The sequence below is a fragment of the Marmota marmota genome, unplaced genomic scaffold (genome assembly GCF_001458135.2).
Source record: "Marmota marmota marmota unplaced genomic scaffold, marMar, whole genome shotgun sequence".
NCBI classification, from domain to species: Eukaryota; Metazoa; Chordata; class Mammalia; order Rodentia; family Sciuridae; genus Marmota; species Marmota marmota.
This window is the reverse complement of record NW_025999969.1, coordinates 8019384-8037083: the sequence shown is the minus strand read 5'-3', so window position 1 is coordinate 8037083 and position 17700 is coordinate 8019384. Positions and strand designations below refer to the sequence as shown.

Below are 17700 nucleotides of genomic sequence, written 5' to 3'. Positions count from 1 at the left end.
ATTGTGAATTGAGCTGCTATAAACATTGATATGGCTGCATCATTATAGTATGCTACTTTTAAGTCCTTTGGGTATAGATTGAGGAGTGGTATAGCTGGGTCAAATGGTGGTTCTATCCCAAGTTTTCTAAGTATTCTCCATACTGCATTCCAGATTGGTTGCGCTGATTTGTAGTCCCATCAGCGATGTATGAGTGTGCCTTTCCCTCCACATCCTTGCCAACACTTAATGTTGTTTGTATTTTCGATAACTACCATTCTGACTGGTGTGAGATGAAATCTTAAGAGTAGCTTTGATTTGCATTTCTTTAATTACTAGAGATATTGAACATTTTTTCATATATTTGTTGATCAATTTTAAATCTTCTAAGAAGTGTCTGTTCAGCTCCTTACCCCATTTATTGATTGGACTGTTTATTTTTGGGGGTGTTAAGTTTTTTGAGTTCTTTATATATCCTAGAGATTAGTGCTCTATCTGATACACAAGTGGCAAAAAATTGCTCTCAAAATCTAGGCTCTCTTCACTTCATTGATTGTTTCTTTTGCTTAGAAGAAGGTTTTAAGTTTGAATCCATCCCATTTATTGATTCTTGATTTTATTTCTTGCTCTGTAGGAGTCTTGTTAAGGAAGTCAGGGCCTAATCTGACATGATGAATATTTGGGCCTACTTTTTCCTCTATTGTATGCAGGGTCTCTGTAAGACCAAAGATCTTTTAATTCTCTATAAATATCTCTGCCATTTATCTTGGAGAACAAGGTTCAATTTTGTGAACAATATTAGTTACCAGTTATGTAAATGCTTAATTTTCAGAAGTACTCCTCTAAATATGCTTCAATTATTGTCTCAATTTTCATTCCATTTCTACAAATTAGCTTCAACTATTGTGTCCACTTACAAAAGTTGAAAATAAAGCACAGAGACATTAAGCAATTTTTCCTGAATCATGTAGCTAGGCAGAGCCAGAATTCAAGCCAAAGCATTCGGACCTTAGAATGAAGTGCTTTACCTCCATGAAGACCAGGGAGAGGGGCTGCAGCCTGAGAAAGGTTCTGGGATTAACTTAAATTTAGTATCATGGGACTAGGAAATATCTAGAATAAGTGTCTACTAATTGCTTCTCTTCATTTTGATCTGAAATATACCTTCCCCTTAGAAGTAAGAGTCCCCAGAGATTAATGGAGACCTCATGCTCTTATAATTTACTTGATACACATAAAATTGGTTAGTTCTTTTATACCTTATATGTGCTTTGATATCATCATCATCATACATAAAATATGAACAATGACCCAATGATTTTCTATGCAGTTTTATTTGATATAATTGAATTTCCAATATTATGAAATATGTTTGAATTTCTGTTAGGCAATATTCTGTTTAGTATCTCCCTTCAGGGATACTAAAACTATTCTCACCACTGCTATTATTCCCATTCCTCTTAGTCTTAACCCTTCTATTTATAATTTATCAATCTAACATTTTTTTCTAGGCAGGCTGTGTACTCTATCTCTGTACAACTTGACAACAGCCCTTTGTCATTATTCTTATTTTACAGGTGAGGAGACTAATATTTAAAGTAATTAAGTAACTTTTCCAAGATCACAGGGCTAGAAAAGTACAAAATTGAGTTTGTCAATCTGAAAGCCCAATACCTAGGCATATGCACCTAACCCCCACACTATACTCTCCTTGCATCTGAAATAAGCCTATGAATATGCAGATACTCAGGAAAGTCAGAAAGCAAAGCAGAAATGCTATACCTTGATATAAGCTAGATCTAAACCACTCAGAATTGAGACAGGTACATCCAACGTGATGAGGAAAATGTTTATTGGTGGATGATCAGATAGGACAGTTCATGGAAAGCCATGTGGACAAGAAAGAAAAGTGGGTTCAGGAAATATGGTGGAATGAGATGGACATTATTACCCTAGGTACATGTATGACTGCACATATGCTGAGACAGTAAATCATGTACAACCAGGGAAATGCAAAGTTGTTCTGCAATTGCATACAATAAATCAAAATGCATTCTGCTGTCATATATACCTAATTAAAATAAATAAATGAATCAATTTAAAAAAAGAACTAGGAAGACTTTGCTTTTATTCCTGATGAATTCTATCAGTTTTCCTTTTCTAGAATTTAGACTAGATTATTTCTAAAATTTAGTGACATTGTGTGTCAGTCTTTAGTGTGAAACCATGAATTTACACATAAAAATAGTCAAAAAAAATTCCTTTATTAAATTATTGAACAAAAAATACAATTTAATGAGATATTCCAAAAAAGTGTGATTTGTACTCACTCTTTCTTTTTTGTTTTCTTTCTTTCTTATTTTCTTTCTTTCTGATAAAAGTTAGGATGAAAGGCATTCTCCCCGTAACTCATGTCTTTAAAGAAGGTTTTAGATAATTTTCTTTCCTCAAGCAAATTATAAAACACATAACTTGAAGATGCTTTTATACAAGAAATATAAAATAATAGCTCCATAAAAGCTTATTTATATTGTTATTTAACCAAAAACGTTGTTGATTATTTTATTTTCATTTTTTTTAAAGGAATTGGTGTAAACCCCTAATCCCACTACTAAAATGTCAACACCCTAGTAGAGTCCAATACTTCATAGTAAGTGAGCTGCTCCTTTCTGAAGGGAAATGGTCCCTCGGTAGAGAAAAAGTTAAAGGTGTTATTTTGTTTTTGTTTTTTTCACTTATGTCTTTTCCCCCCCAAACATCTCTGATTTTATTCCAGTTCTACTAGTGTTTCATTTTGAATGTCAAATTCCCAAAATTAACCTTTACCAGTTTGAGGCTCTTTAAGTCCTAGAGATAAAGTGATAATTATCCACCAGCCCATTTCACTCTTTCATTCCTCATCTGGTGTTTAGAACACAGGAGGTGTTAATGAGGGGTTGCAGGGGCATCTGTTCACAGGATGGATAGACTTGATATTTAAGCCCATTACCATGTACACTGCACATCAACCACTACTTACACAGATTCCCTCCCTAGGAATTCAAGACAACAGCTCAGGCTTGGTGATTCTCAGTTCTGCCCTTTCAGAGCATTGTTCACACCAGAAAGAAATAACTCCCCCAGATTTAAATTGTCTTGCTGGTGACCTCCTCTCTATCATCAGATACAGCAGCCAAATACACTTTTAAAAAGAACACAGTACAATCTCCTCCTTTTCTCCTCCCTCTTCCTTCCAGACGCTCATTACACAGCTTCTGCAGGTGGTTGAGTATTCAGAATCAAGTTCCTTCTCCCTGAAAAGAATGTGTGCACTTTCCAAAGATTTAAGCTTACAGGACTGAGTCCTGGAGAAAGAAAAATATTTCCAAATTAAGATCAGTATCTATCAACTGAGAGTCATCTCTACAGAAGGATCAAACTTTTGTGAGCTAATTTATTGAGTTTAGGTATGACCTAGAAGTCTACAGGTTGAAAAAAATGTCTGAGAGATTCTGATAGCAACCATATTTGAGAATGTGTTCGGAACTGAATTTGGCACTTTGGGGCTTCTTTTGATCAATCTGGTCATAGGCAATTTAAATTTATTCAAATAATTGTGATCAACGTATTGGATTAAACTTCATAAAATCTCTCTCTGATACCATGGAATTAAATATATTAAAACGTTACAGTTTAAAGTTTCTAGAAATTATTAATATAGGTATGTTTTAAGTTCTAGATTAAATTACTATATGAAGTTTAGTAGAGGTAATTCCAATTATTTTCCTAAATTGATCACTGAGAAAGAGTAACCTAATAGACATCAAATAACCAAGAATAAAGAAATTCTGATTTTTCTGATCAAACTTTTGGAAATGATTTACTAAGTCATTTTGAGGAAATGATTTATCTTTCCATCCTCATTCATCTCTGAAGGTGAAGTCAATTATAAATTCCATCCATTTCATGGAAATAAAACGAAAATTAAACATTGAAAGACAGCTCAATTTCTCAGAAAAATTTTGTCAGATCAAATACAAGTTGCCTTTTTCTTTGTCTTCCTGTCTTATGTATTTTAGAAATGCTGTGAGGCTTGTCATTGAAGTATTAAAGGGAAAGAAAATTGGATCTGGAGGGAAAACAATAATCCCTTCAACAACTATGTAATAAGGTAAAAAGAACAGAACAAATCAGGAGTCATTATGTTGTAAAGCCCCAATTTGGAAGACAATAATGGCAATTTTATTTTGATATTTTTATTTTAATTATCTAGGATGAGAACTCAATAGATTGTTTCCAAATTCTCTTTTGGAACCAACTATTCTAAAAAAGAAAAACAGAAATTGCAAAGCAGGATCTCAAATAATGCTGATCCCTTTAGTGGCAGAGAAAACATTAGCTTAGCTCTCTCCATCTTTGAATTCTGGATCTCTGCTGGCCTATGATACCTTCTTCCTGCACACCATTCCAACTCATTCAAAGCAACTTTTGCTGGTTTCTAAATTTAGTCTTTATTAAAACTCTCCTTCCTCTCCCTCTTCTACACACAAATATTGTTTCTGCTCTCTTTTTTTTAAGAGAGAGTGAGAGAGGGAGAGAGAGAATTTTTAATATTTATTTTTTAGTTATCGGCAGACACAACATCTTTGTTTGTATGTGGCGCTGAGGATCGAACCCGGGCCGCACGCATGCCAGGCGAGCGTGCTACCACTTGAGCCACATCCCCAGCCCCTGTTTCTGCTCTCTTTCTAAATGAAGATAGAGACCTTTTTATTTACAATGTCTGTTAACTCTTTGTAATAAATATTTATGTCATACTGGGTACATTCTTATGGTGTATTGCTTCCAAAGCAGCACTAAAATTCTCCTACAGTTCCAAAGGGATTCCTTGTGACATTAATTAAGGCGTGAAATTGCTTCATGTTAATTGCCCACGCCCTTCTATGATCTGCTATTAAGACAATTAAATATCTTTAATGGTGCATTAACTAACAGAACAATCTAACCTTTCCATTTCTGGGAAATTACAGAGGACCAAGGAAAATTTGATTAAATTGGTAGTAATAAAAAGATTAATCATATTCCAATTTTTTCATAGAAACTGATAGAGGATGGGGGTTATTCGAGTGCATAATTTCTAAATTTCATCCAAAACAGAAATTATATTGATTCCATTAGAAAAACAGAACCTGACAACAACAATGGCAATGGCCCAGCCCACAGGTGGTCCAACTCTCTGCTACAGAGAAACATGGACTTACAAAGATTTATACCTAGTTCTACCCAGGACTTTGCTTTCAAATAATCTGTCAAGAATTCAGCAGCCACATAGAAGTAATAATTAGTAGCAGCTCTACTACTTTAAATTCCATTCACATAGCACATTGTTCTTTTCAACCTGTTTCCCTAATCGGATTGTCACTTGAGAATCGCCAAAACCATCAAAATATGCAGATTAATATTTATTGTTCCTATTTTATTTTACTTATTTTAATGGTGCTAGAGATTGAACCCAGGGCCTTGTGCATTCGAGGCACACACTCTGCTAGCTGCGCCATATCCCCAGCCCTATTGTTCCTATTTTAAACATAAGGAATCTAAACTTAAGAGAGGTTAAATAACTCACTGAAGTCCTTAGGGCTAGAAGAAGGCAAAGCTATGGCCAGAACTGTTGCCTTTTAACTTTAGACCTCCTGCTTTTTCTAACAGGAATGTGAGGTATGTGTGTGTTTGTGTGTGTGTAAGAGAATAGGCTTTGTTATTATATAAAGCTATTCATTGTACTTCTTTATCAGTTGTTGTATGTGTTCTTGTTATAAATTAGCATCTGCAGAGGCAAGACATATGGGCAAATATTCAGTTTTTTAGAGAGCAATAGAATTGATTTTCACATAAGCACTAAAGAGAGCAGCTTTACAAGTTGAATGTGAACCAGAATCACATGCAGGGCTTGTTTAAGCATAAATTTCTGGACTTCATCCTCTGAGTTTTTAATTCTATATGTCCAGGCTGGTCCAGTAATTTAAAGTTCTTAAAGTTGTAGGTACTGCTCTTGCTGTTGGCAGGTCAGAGGAAACACTTTGAGAAACACTGAGTTATGGAATCATTAGCTGTTATGATTCTCAGACTATCCTTTGTTTTCTAGGCTATAATTTACCATAGGTCATATGGGGGAAAGAAAGGGATGTTGTTAATTTTGCTGTTTTATTTTATTTGCCATTGATTTTTTTATTTCTATGAAGATGAGACATATTACTTGTTTATGCAGATATCAATAAACTAGAGAAGCTAGATAAATGTAGATTATCACATCATGTTCACTGCTGTATTCTTTCAAAATCATCTGTTCTACCTATGTACTGGTACAGTTTAGGGCAGTCAGCCCAAGTTTAGAACTTTAGAGAAAGTAAAGATTCACTGACATTAAAAGTGAAAGAAAGTTAAGCTTTACTCCAGCTATCATCTTCTGTAGTGAGGCACTGAAGATAATAGATAAGGGTATTCCTTTGTAAAATAATCATAGAACACTCACTGAGCATCCTTCACAATTCTAACTAATAGGGATGCTGTGGTACTTAAGAGAAAGGTTTTTTATTTGTGGGTTTATTTCATGGCATTTATATCTAGAAAGGCATAAATCGATAAATACATAAATGAACATAAATAGAGGAGCAAATATTTAAACACACCATTAGATATTAGATTTAAGGGGGAAAAGTGTGGCAGTTTTATATAGGGAGGTCAAGGTAAACCTCTCAGGAAAAATGACACAGATTAATTACATTTGAATGGAATCTCAGTAGTAAACCATGAAAAGATGTGGGAGAAGTTTCCAGGCAAAATTGTTTCCAAAGACCCTAATGTAATCCAAGCTTGTCACTTGTGAGCAAGAAGGGTCATGTGACTGGAATGGATTGATTAAATGGGGAAGGGCAGAAGATGTAGAGGCAGGAACCAGATAAAATAAGACCTGGTAACCTCCTTGAGGACTTTGGATATTGTGGCTAATGTGTTTGGAAGTCATTACAGATTTGGAGCAAGATTGCAAGGAAATTGGCCAGGATCTTAGACAAGATGATGGTAGCTTCTCCTTGAGGGCTTTATAGCCACAGGTAGAAAGAATGACTTTGGATTTATTTAGAAGTCAGAGCAGATGGAGCATACTAATGGATAGAGTGTAGGTTGTTAGGTAAAGAGAGAAGACAGTGATGACACTTAAGTTTTGGGCAAGAACAACCGGGTGCTATATATTAAAATGGGGAAGAGTAGAAAAGTGGATTTCACTGTCTGTAATAGTGTGACAAAAGAACTTATTAAGAAGTCCAAGTAAAGATGCCACATAGGCAGTCCACATGGATTTCAGCTTCTCCACATACTTGCTCACTCTTTCTTTCTTTGATAAAAGCCATGCTGAATTTGTTTTTATTGTTATCATTGCTTGATGACATTAAAATATTTAGTAAAGGTAAGGCCAGCTCACATACTGATTAATATATGGTTGAAACTTTTAAACTAATATACGGCAGTCATTTATACTTTATTTGATGAATTACAGCTTTACTGGCTTACTGGTCTTTGAAACCCTGCATTCTTATCCTCTCTCTGCCTGCTCGCAATCTAGCTTTAGGGAAGACATTTAGGTTCTTTTATGTTTGAAAAAATAAAGATGATAATTTCTTACCTACAATATTTATAGGTCTGTTATTATTATCAAATGACTTAATCAATTTTAAATGTCTTTGAATACTTCAAAATGATGGATCTTTCAAGGGATCATCATCGTGGTTGTTATTTTCGTTACAAAGGTTTTGGTTTACAGTTTGGACTTAACAATGAACTTTATCGAACACTTACGCATCATTTTTCTCTTGTATGTTGTTTGGCATTTATTTTGCACAATTCAGAATTGATACAGCTATCAAAGGCAGTTGTATTACAAAAAAAAGCTTTTTCCTTTCTTTTTTGCATTCTAAATGAATTATGCTATTTTGATTATGTTTCAGTTCTAAAATTTTATTGAGGTTCATACCCCTTCTTAACTTAGATATATTACTGAATTCCAGAGGTGTAAACAAGAATGAAAGTTCAAGCATAAAAAATTAAATTTAATCTGTAAGTTTGATAAAGATCTTGTTCTCTTTCTGTCCTTTTCTTTTCTTTATTTTTTTATATTTGCATACAATTCCTAGAATGAATTTGCTTTATCTAAGCATCCATTTTTTTTTCCTAAGGAAGAATACAGCAATTCAAATACCTATTTGATTTATTGAGCAGGGAGCAAGAAAGTGGCTTAATAAAAGATGTGGATCCAGGTAGTATGACTTCCAAACTTGTACTCTTAACCTTTCAAGCCCAAGAGAGGAAACTATGTTATGTTGGAAATAGCATCCACATTATTAAGCCATTGAGTGATGCTTGAATAAATGTAGATGCTTAGCTGTTTTTCCAAAATGAAGGATGAAATAATAATTCCTGATATGTCAGTGAAATATGTCATATACAGTCAGTTTTGTCTAACTTGCAACAGTCTAATGAAGCAAAAATGGATTCAACATGCTGATTGATCCTATCTTAGGAGAATAACTATAAATTGGAAAACATTGTTCTGTTGCAGTAATCTCACAACAGCCATGCTAGTTTGCAGACTGGGCTTTAGAGTTAGACAAAGCAGAGAGGAGAAAAGGACCATTAAATAGATGCAAAATGAAATCTCATGGTTGCATAATCACATTCCCTATTGATGAATAACTAAAAAATCATGGGCTGTGTCCCAAAATTTAGACAAAGAAAATCTGGAGTAATCAGGGAAATTGATTCATGTTCTTTCCTCTTCTCTCTCCTCTCCAATATCATTTCTTATAGAATGTCCTGAAATTTGGAATTAAAAGTTCAGTTTGACACAACAATGTCATGATTCTTACAGTGGTTAGGTTAAGGTTAGGAGCATGTCAGTAAATATTTTTCCCTTCCCAAACTAAATTGCAGAAAATGGACCAAAAAAGCAAAATGCTACTTCTAACTTCAAATGCTCTACCTCCAATTTCTTCCCTAACTCTGGATAGAAATCCTATTATATAGGTTAGGAGGCTGTAAAGACTCCAACCTTATCTACCAGAAAACTGAAAGAACCTACATACTGCAATATAAGAAGGCTTAAAGGGTTATGACTTATAGAACTGGAAGAGAACCAGGGATAGCCACTATACATCAAACTAAAACCCTTTCACAATGTGGAGGAAAATCAGTGATTAAGTGAAGAATATCCTAAAGTAAATATTTGTGAATTTTATTGAAGCAAAATTGATGTTCATTATCATAAGTAATTATTGTCATTTTGCTTTCCAGTGTGTATGTACAGAGAACCATCACTACACGAAATTGGAGAAAAACAAGGACGTTCAAGGAAAAGTTCTGGAACACCAACCATGAATGGAGGCAAAGTCGTGAATCAAGATTCAACATAGCTGAGAACTCTTCCCTTCTTCCCTCTCTTATCCCTTCCCTTACTCTTTCCTTCCCTTTCCCCATGTCCTTCCAATAATCCACCCAAGGAGAGAAAAATAAAATGGCAATGCAGGACCTAGTAGCTAAGATTCTGCACTCAAAATCTTCCTTTGTGTAAAACGAGAAAAGTGAACCAAAGCTTGCCTGTTGCAATGTGGTAGAAAATTCACATGCACAAAGATTAGTATACATAAAAGCAAAGGAAAAATAAATCAGGACTCCATAAACATCAAACTGTGTTGTTCTTAATAGAGGGCTACTTCATAAACAACTACAATAAAGATGAAAAGAAGTTACCTAGAAGGAAAGGGTTTTTGAGACTTGAACTCTCAAACTGATGTTAGATTCTAAATGGCTTAAACTTTTGATAATGCTGTGATATGTGGTTTTGTTTGATGTTGGGTTTTTTTGTTTGTTTGTTTTGGACATCTAGAATTGACACACAATTACATACTTTCTCTAAGATTTTTTTTTTAGCCATGAATTGAACATGTGAATTATACTTTTTTAATGCCTGTAAGGTGTATAGCCAGGAACTACTTAACATCAAGGAAAATTTCAAAAAATTACTCTTGAACCTATTAAGATTGTTTTTTTTTTTTTTTGGCAAAAGATTAATCTTGTATTGAAACTAATGGTATTAGTTGACTTATAAATTCCTTTATAAACAAGAGTTTCAAATTCTCCTAAGAGAATATATTTTTATCAAAAGTATTAATACAAGATATTATTTTATTTTTTAGTCATTTAGAAAACATTCTTGTCCTAATACTCTTATATTTGTTCTTATTTTTTTGCATTTTGGACACCTTTGAGAGTATAGGTACATGTCTAGTTGTCTTAGAGAGTTTTGTACCATATCTTGCAGCAGGAAAGAGAGATGGGTTTCACATAAAGAAATAAGTCCAAGGAAATGGGTCAATGTATTTCCCCTTTGTACCTTGTTGAAGTTTTATGTATATAGCATTTTCCAAACTGTATGAGAAAATGGGAGGCAAGGCTGTGAATTCCTAGCTTACCGTCTTATGAACCTGGTGGACTGTTTGTTGATATATATCCTCATTTATAAGTCCAGTTGACAATAAATCTGTAGCTTAGAAGACAGAGGGTACTGTTAGTACACTGAATTTTCAGGTGACATGGAGAAACAGTTATGGAATTAGCAGCTATGGCTCCAAGGGACTGAACTGGGAGTGGCTTAAAGGAATGAAAAAGAACTCAGTGTAAGAGCAAGCAAACACACAGTTAGGAAAATTAAAGTATTAGACAAAAATATTAGCCAAGAAATGAAAGTTGTACAATTGCATTGGAATAAATAGTTCTACTTAGCCCTACAAATCAGAAATGTTGTAGAGACATCCAAATTTCAACAAAATAAAACAAAACAGAATGTTTAAAAGTGTATGCAGATTTATGGATATTATTAATGAGAAGACTTAGCATGTAACTTCTCCTATATCTCTACTGTCCAGCATGTCTTGTTCCAAATATGACTCCCTAAAATATATACACTTTGCAGCTCTAGGTCCTCACTTCCAACCTTGCCATGGATTGCTGTATTCTTTCAAGGTCAATGTAGTTTCCCTCACTCCACATGATCATTATTCTTCAATAGTGGTTCTTGTCCTTCACCACGTATACTATTTATGTTATCAGGAAGCTACCAGAAAAAAAATGGAGTAATTTGCCTAATCAATTGGAAAGAATAAACATTATGCAACTAGGCAAGGATTTTGAATACACATTTTCAAAGGATATTTGTTTAATCAAAATATCTGGAAAGTAACAAATAAATGCATTTAATTAAAAAAAAATGATATGTCACTCTTCTAGGAAAAGAATACCCTTGTTAAAAAAAATGCAAATCTTGGTATATCTTCTTTGTCACTCTTGGTTCAACATAAGACCCCTGTCACTTCCAGGACCAAACAAATCCCAAGCATAAAGCTTTATTTTGTTTGAAAAAAATAAAAAAGAGGCTTCAATGAAATGGTTCACAAGCTCTTTTAGCATGAAACGCCGGAGCTTCTGTAGTAATGCACATGGTCTCATCAGTAACACATGCAATGGTTTCACAAGTAACACGAAGGACAGAATTCACAATTACTTACACTGGTGATTTCATGACAATATATTTAATCTAGTTAATTATGAAAATTATGACAGAAATAGGAATCTCCAACAACATTCCTTTCTCTGCTTACAGTGACTACCCATTATTTGTCATGCAGACCCACATCTGTCTCTTTCATGAGACCAGTTAAGAAGCAGAGTTCTAACTACCCAATCTGAGTATTGTATTTCCTCCATATCATATTAAGCACATGTTCTCTGCAATGAAATGTTCTAGAAATTAGTTTTGCTTATTTTCAACTCATTTCTTTTATAGAATAAACCTGAGGAAAATGTGGTTCAGAGCTCAGGGTAAAGGTTTACTTGACTGCTGCTTTTTTGACAGTACATTAAAACCTATTGCAGTCATTATTCACTAAGTTTTGAAATTATTATGAAATATAAAACTATAATTGTCTTTTTCCTTCAAAAATTAGTCAGTTTTAATACTTTGTTTTCCGTTTTATTCCAAATATAATTATTAATTACTTTGACTTTTCATTGTTCCAATTTTTGGGTCTTTAACTCATCTATCTTCTCCTTCAAGTGGAAAAAGTTTTTAGAAAAATGCCCTGGGAGATTCCCAGGAAAAGTATGGCTTTTAGTAAAGCTTTGAAATTGTGTATGTAGATATAAATTAAGACATGGTTACTGTAAAGTCTTACTGTAATATGTTTCAAAATCAGTAGACTTGAGAATGAAAACAAAAAAACTTTTGAGAGTCTTACAAAACATCTTTCTGGTTAATATATGTAGTAACTTGATTTTAAAATTAAGTTCAAAGTATAGAAATAAGTCATTCTGCAGTTTCATTTGGTAGTTTTAAGATTTTTGTGCTTCAGAAAACTGGAAGACCCCCAAGCCATCGTATTCTTGATCATAGTAATAATTTTGGTTTTAATTATACATATGAAAGTCATAGAACATTTTTAAGCCATTATGGATTGGCACAATAAAGAGACATCAATGTAATGTAATGTGATTCATTTTTTAAAATATATTTTTTAGTTGTAGATGGACACAATACCTTTATTTACTTATTTATATGGTGTTGAGGATCGAACCCAGTGCCTCACACATGCTAGATGAGTGCTCTACCACTGAGCCACAACCCCAGCCTCCGTAATGTGATTATTTATAGGCTTCATATCAATCTAGAAAACTTCTTTAGAAGAACTCTTCTTTTTAAGAAAATGACAACTCAATAACTCAGTATTTTTTTCTAAATTGGCGATCTTTGGGTGCCATTATGGGGAGATGAGAGTATTAAGACAAGAGTAAAGGATAAAGAATGAATTGATTGTTATTCATTGAAAAGTTTGGAGATTATAGTTTGGGACTACTGGTTTCTTGGTGAAGAAGACTGGCAACATCATCAATCTTTTTTTTTTTAAACATAGACCCAGAAATCTATTCTTCTACCCTGTTGGCTTACTCTACAAGGCCTTGCTCTTGAGAAAGTTTTTCATGATGTTGCTTAGTTTCATCTGCAAAAGATGAGACCCAGTCAAATATAAAAATTCCCTGCTCATTTTAATACCATTAAGGCTGAGGTTATTTCTTTGTCATAAAATTGTAAATAGCATTTTTTTAAGTCAGAATCACCTTTAAAACAGTGGATTGTTTGACAAATAGATATGTGTATATATACAAATGCTGAAATGAGGATATATTATATAGAGTTTTTATTTGATTTGTGGTCTTTAGTCATAGTTAATCAAAAATAAAGAGATTTGAATGCAAAACTTTATATATAAATGTATATTTCTAAAATAGTACAAATTGCCACTTTATATTTAAAAAAAGAAAGAGGTGGGAACAATAATCAAAGCACATACTCCTTCAGAACTTCAATGATTTTTAATTCTCTCTTTAATGCAGAGGTAATTTTTTTATTTCTAAAAAGTGATCTTGAAAAGCTATACTTAATAATATGAGACTTCCCAATATCATACTTCCCAGTATATCCCAGGACAAGTTGTCTTACTTGAAAATTTATGAAAATTTTATAGATTGAAAATTTATGCTTGAGGGACAGGGAAAGGATGATAAATGTTGATCTTTAATAGAATTTTTTTTTTTCCAAAATCCAAGTTAAAAATTCAGTATCTATATTCAAAACAAGTGAAAATTGCAGATGTTTAAGAATGATAATATTGAGCTTCAGTACCATACCGAGGCAAAGTAAGAATATTTAACATTATGATGATAGCATTAAAATGATGTTATAATAAACACTGCACCATTAAATTTTTTATTAGTTGGAAAAAAATGAGCTGATGCTTCTTTGTCTTTGCCCCAAGCACAATTTAAGGACAGTGTCATCCATTTTACTCAAAGTTGATGAGAAAGTCCAAAATATATTCCCAAGACCAAAAAGAGTATTAGCTCCATCTTAAGGTTAAATGTTAAAATCTTAAGAAACTCGACACTGAGATGTCTAATAAACATGTTATATGAGAAACTAAGAAAATTAATGATTCATTTTTGCGTTAAAACACAGATTATTCAAATCATTGTTTTTTGAGACCAGATTTGTAAAATGTTTATACATCACAATTTTCCTTGAAGTGAAAAGAAATTAAAATCTTGAGATACTCATGCATGTAGACAAAATACTGGCACCATTTTTTTTAACATTAAACTTCTTTGAGAAGTCTTTCTCTCTCTTCTTTTTCCAGTGTGTACCCCATAAAGTGTTGCTGAATAAGTGTCGTGTCTTCTATAGAAAAGATCCAAGATGGATTTGCAGATGGGAAATGAGTCAAACTTTATCGAACATTCAAAAGTAAACATTACTTTCTCAACATAAAGTTATTTCTTGTAACTGGAAATATTATTTTTGTGGATTAAGAACTAGAGAACATTTATTTATTTTTTTATTCACAACTTGCCAACTGGACACTTGTTTGAGTTTGGGGATCATAAACTAAAGCTAAGAAAGGCAAACACATACATATATAATGTAATATCCCCCCCAAATATGTGCTACAATAAGCATATTACTAAGATTTTATATGCCACTAATGACACAAAAATGATTGTGAGAGGAAAACGGGTATGAAAGGAAAAAACAGTCACTGTGTAATAAAAGAAATGACAAAAATGAATAAAAGGTATGTACACATGCAAAATACACCTTAGTTGGGAAATACAAATGAAATAAAGAAAAAATGTTCAGAAGAGGTGATGGGGAAAAAAACTGAGTCAAATTTAATAAAAATCAAAAGTAATTCAAAATTTTGTCCATGCACTCTTTGGATGTGTCTTTGCTCAGATGCTTCTAGTGGCTAGTACAGAATCCCCCAAACCAAGCTGGACTATCACACAGAGGTTCAAAGCATTGCTGTGAGATTTAATCTGTCTGCTGTTCTCTCAGCTCTCTTTGTTTCCATTGGTAAAAATTTCCTTCTTTGAAAATATGGAAAAAATTAAAAAAAATTTCCTTCTTTGAAGTCAGGAATTCTTTTGGAAGCTGCAGACACAACACATTTATGTCACCCATTCCCTCTTATCTGGTATGTCCAATGCTTTGAAATTCCCTCTTAAATTCACCCAGAAAACATCTCCCCACATCTCACTGGTTATTTGGGTTACTAGTGCATACTTGAATGATCAACATGGCAGGAATTTGAGATGTGCTGACAATTTAACCTAACCAGAGCCTTTTCCAAAACCTGGAAATTAGATGTTATTACCCAAAAATGCAGTTCCCCAGGCACTGTTAAATGTCTGCTCTGCAGAAAGCACCATGTGAGTTACTGAGTAAGAGATAAATAGATGTAATCAACAATGAATGGAATGGATAGAAACAACCATATAAGCTGAGATATAGGATTTTACATAAACATGTGAAAATGGATCATTAAAAAAAAAAGACAGGGAACAGAACAAAAGCAACAACAAGAAAAAAAAAAAGACCCTATAATTTAGAGGAGAGTTTGAGGGATAACTAAAGAAAAAAAGGTAAAAGCAGTACATGTGACAACTCTACATATCTGGTATATCCAATGCTTTGAAATGGCCATTACAGAGGGGGAGAGAAAATGCATCTTGGTTATTCTAGATCAGAGGTTTACACCATATCTGCTTTTCATACTTATAAAAAACACAGTTAAGATTAAGCCATTGCAAAATGCTTCTCAAAATGTCACCCCAAACCTTTACTGAATCTCCTCTACAGATGATAACATATGTTTGAACATGTTAGATGGTGGCAAATATACTAACCTCCAAAACCAGCATGTTTCATTTGTGGATCATATTGGTTTTGTATTTATGCAAAACCTTGTATTTGTACATCCTTGGGTTACCTTCTTTCAAAAAATTTTTTTACTTACCTTTGACTTCCAACTATGATTTTTTGTTTTTGCAGATGACCTAATATATTTTCTTTTAATCACAAGCATTCACAATTAATTTTGACAGGAGTTTAAAACATTATGGTATTGCCATATTATCTTGCCAACCCTTTTTGGCAAGCTATCTAAGAGACAGCATATCACTATGCTATGTCTCTCATGTTCACACCCATATCTTGTCCCTGCCTACCCAGTGCAATTTGTTGTCTTTAAAAATATGCCCTTGACCCAGAGAGATGTACAAAGACATACACAAGGAGAACATAGTAAGAGGAACTCTTAAGTATGTGAACCGCATATCAGCCCATTGTCCATGTTTTGCTTTGTCTCTGCCAACCCCATTTTCATTTTTTGCTTCATTGTCTTGATTCATCTATACATTTCCAGATTGTCCTACTGCTTGATTGATTGACTTAGCCCTGAATAAGTTTTCTTATGTTTACCCCCAACTTTTTTGAGTAGTTTTTTCATTGCTGCAGTTTCATTTCAGAAATATAATATATCTGCTTGGACATCACCTTTGTCACTATGAAAGGAGTAACTTAAATAAATTGGGAGACTTTATGTAGTGACAAGTCTGAATACAGATATTGAAGATATTGTTTTTACCATTCAAAAACATCAGGGCCTAAGTCTTGGCAATTACTCGTACCTTTTTCCAGAAAGTTACATTTCGCTTACAGTTCCAGAATGTCTATTCTAGTTCCAGATACTGTTCACATTTAGGACAGGAAAATAAAGGCAAACAAAGATGTAGGAAGATATGGTACACCTACCAGAACCCCTCCATTTTTGTCTCATTGACCAGAACTGGGGTTTCCTCAGTAAAGAAGAAAGAAGAATTAATATTGGTAAGGAATTAGAAGTCTCTCACAACACACGAGCTGCCCTTGAGGTTTGTCCAGGGCATGACCACAGTGACCACAGCACTTTACATCGACTGCACACTGCTGCTCTAGATCCTGACTTCACAGATGCCACCACCAGACTATTAAGGTACAGCCCTCCAAGATAACTGTCTCTAATTTGAGCCATTGTCATTCATGATCTCCAATCTGACAAGGATGGGAAACTATTTATAAGCTATCTGCTATCTGATATCCCTGACAGGAAAACAATTAAAGGCACCCTGGAGCTAACAGAGAGATGGATTCTTTCTTTTAGCGCTATGAATTTGAATAAGATTATTCTCTTAAAAATTGTACAAAGAAATCTTTACCAGTTCATCCTGCAAGGACCTAGCAGAGAGCCTGATGGACCAGGCTACCGAATTAACTAGGATAATGGTCATCAGAATACCATTTAACAGTCTCACTGAGGTACAGCCCCACTCACACAATCAACAGCAAATGCTGCCACACAGCAGACCACAAGTGAACTAAGCAAAAAATTATGAACAAGGGTGACATGGACCTACTTAACCTTTTTCACTCTCCATCTTACATGCTAGAACCATTTCTGACCTGACTCAAATAAATGATTATGACCTGTTAGAACACACCCAACATAATTGTCTGCTAGCTTGAAAGCAACCATCCACTTCTCTGATACAGAAGGTGCAGACCTCTGGAACGTGGTTCTCAAAGTGGAAGCATGAGCCCTGCCTACTTACTGTTTCCCCATCCAGAACCATTCTTGTCCCTACGATAAAATGCAGATTCTCTTTAAGTATAGGAACCATTTTTCCAAGTGAAGGACTCTACAAAGCAAATCATCATTAGTGTTTTAGTCAGCTTTTTTGCTTCTGTGAACAAAAGACCTAACA

At 33.9% G+C, this 17700-nt stretch overlaps 1 protein-coding gene across 1 annotated transcript in view; it reads left to right on the top strand.

The window, feature by feature from the left end:
• Positions 1-14233, top strand: part of LOC125617083 (fibroblast growth factor 12-like) — an 82123-nt gene extending 67890 nt beyond the window's left edge. Inside the window, exon 3 of the mRNA XM_048803967.1 lies at positions 9304-14233. Coding sequence (XP_048659924.1) covers positions 9304-9422 — 119 coding nt within the window. The 3' untranslated portion in view covers positions 9423-14233. The remainder of the gene's footprint in view (positions 1-9303) is intronic.
• Positions 14234-17700: the final 3467 nt, after the last annotated feature.